Source organism: Photinus pyralis, unplaced genomic scaffold (genome assembly GCF_008802855.1).
Source record: "Photinus pyralis isolate 1611_PpyrPB1 unplaced genomic scaffold, Ppyr1.3 Ppyr1.4_LG2, whole genome shotgun sequence".
Lineage (NCBI taxonomy): Eukaryota > Metazoa > Arthropoda > Insecta > Coleoptera > Lampyridae > Photinus > Photinus pyralis.
In genome coordinates this window covers 20,570,208-20,572,348 of record NW_022170403.1, presented here as the reverse complement: position 1 = coordinate 20,572,348, position 2,141 = coordinate 20,570,208, and the positions used below count along the sequence as shown (strand labels likewise).

General features: G+C 39.8%; 1 protein-coding gene across 1 annotated transcript; it reads right to left on the bottom strand.

Annotated features, from left to right (window-relative positions):
• Window positions 1–205: 205 nt before the first annotated feature.
• Window positions 206–1,050, bottom strand: LOC116164272 (peptidoglycan-recognition protein SB1-like). The gene is made up of 4 exons (XM_031478415.1): window positions 900–1,050; window positions 638–855; window positions 481–592; window positions 206–436 (listed from the first exon to the last, which is right to left on the bottom strand). Exons 1-4 carry the CDS (start codon window positions 958–960, stop codon window positions 252–254), a joined length of 576 nt encoding a protein of 191 aa, XP_031334275.1. The 5' UTR covers window positions 961–1,050; the 3' UTR covers window positions 206–251.
• Between the last annotated feature and the right edge of the window lie 1,091 nt (window positions 1,051–2,141).

Genomic DNA, 2,141 nt, shown 5'->3' with positions numbered 1-2,141 from the left:
TTGCTGTACGTGCATATTTGGAGCACGAAGATCTGTTTAAGCACATAGCAAATGAAACACCTGTCGAGGTATCTCCAATTTACATCGACTCAGTATGCAACAATTCCGGCGAAAGAAGAAGCGATCACATCAAAGATTTTTTTTATTCATTGGCATCATCTCAATATTTCCAAGGTGGGAGGAGGCACACCATAAAATTTTGTGGTAATTTTTGAAAGTCTTTATTAGATACATCACATGTGGCCTTTGACCTACGGGCTAGCCGACCAGTGCTCCCAAGTTTTAATTTCGTTATAAAGAGCGGCCCCAGGAGACTGCGATGCTGCAACTTGCTTGTGGCCCAGTAACTTGTAATTGCCATTAATCTGTCCTTGCGATACACCCCATGCTATAAGATCTTTAAGAGCGTCCAACGCTTCCTTTTTCGGCAAGGTTGCTAAAAATGAAGCTGTAGTATTGAAGCCTAGACCTAATCCGTACATTGATAATTGCCGATCACGCATATTCCGATACTTTTATTATTGTAGTTGCGTGTGTGAGCTCCACTCTTACCCCAACCTCGGCCTTCGTAGACACTTCCGTCTCCTCCAATCTGAAAGAGTATGATGGGGTAGAGTATTATGATTGGAGGACTTACCAGAAAGTTGTAACCTATGTCATCCCAGTGATTACGAGTCATGTGGTCATTTTGGAACACTTTTACCATTCTCTTGCAGCTAGCTTCATCATTGCAGGGCTCAGTAACGCTGTGATGTATAATAACATATGGGACAGGATTCTGGGCTAACGATTGCTGAGGTTTAGAACTACTTTTCGCGCCCCATCCACTTCGATCGATTATCTTAGGAGCATTTGCTATGGGCTTGACATTTGTATTGTAATTGTAGAGAGTTACTCACCTGTAACAATTCCAAAACAAAACACACATACGAATACAAGAACAACTTCGCGTACATCCATGGTTTTCTATTAAATATATTGAGGGTAACAGGGAAATATTGTTATTGAGTATATATATATCACAAAACAAGCGTGCTAAAAAGATTATCAACGTAATTAATCATAGGATAGATATGACAAGAAATAATTTGGTAATTCCCTTATTTTGCTTACTCAATTTTGCAGATAAAGGTAGTGATTAAATGTCAGTATTCCAAAAATAGCAAACATTGCCATACAAATGGGGGAAAAACATACATGTTACTGTGGTACCAACGTGGTTGGAAATTTTGCTAGACTTCCATGTACGAGGCCATGAAATATCAAATTTTGTCGAAGTCATGTTTTTCTCGACCCCGTTTAGGAGTGTGCCATGTTGGGAGTTGGAATTTTGGGGGTCCGTTAACTTGGCCCCCCCCACTGAGAGATTTCATAGTCGTATTATTTTGAAATGAATGCGCTCGTTATGCGCTCATATGCGCCACCGATAATAACTCTTGCGCCATTATCGTTTTTTAGAAATCCGAAAAAACATTTGGGGGGGGCCAAGTGAACGTAGCCCCCCCCCCCAGTACGTATTTTGTCCCTTGTAACTAGGTCACCTGATACATTTGGTTATGCGCTCAATTGCGCCACTTGAATTAAAGCTAGCGCCATTACAGTTAAGCCGTGACAGATTTTTAAAAGTTACTTTTTTTTAACATCCTTTCATACGAAATTGTACTCTCAGGTATGCGCTGAAATGCGCCGTAAAAAGATATCTTTGCGCCATTATTGTTTTTTGGTTATCCTTAAATATATTTGGGGGGGGGGGGCAAGTGAACGGAATCCCCCATAACGCATTTTGCTACCGGTATTTGTGCCACTTGATACATCTGGTTATGAGCTCAATTGCGCCACTTGAATTAAAGCTAGCGCCATTACGGTTAAGCCATAAAAATTTTTTAAAAAGTGGAGGGTCTAACTTAGCGTTTTCAAAAGTTATTTCCGGAAGTGCGTCCATTTTGAAAATATTTTACATCGATTCGGCCTTCGGAGTAACTCCTAAATATAAATTTTTAAAAACCTACCTATTTTACTTTGTCAGAATCGTTTAACTAAAGCTCCCAAAAAAACACCATGTATAGTGTTTCTGAAACACTATAATGGCGCCAAGATTTTTGTTTACGGTGCATTTTAGCGCATGATGAAAGATATGATGT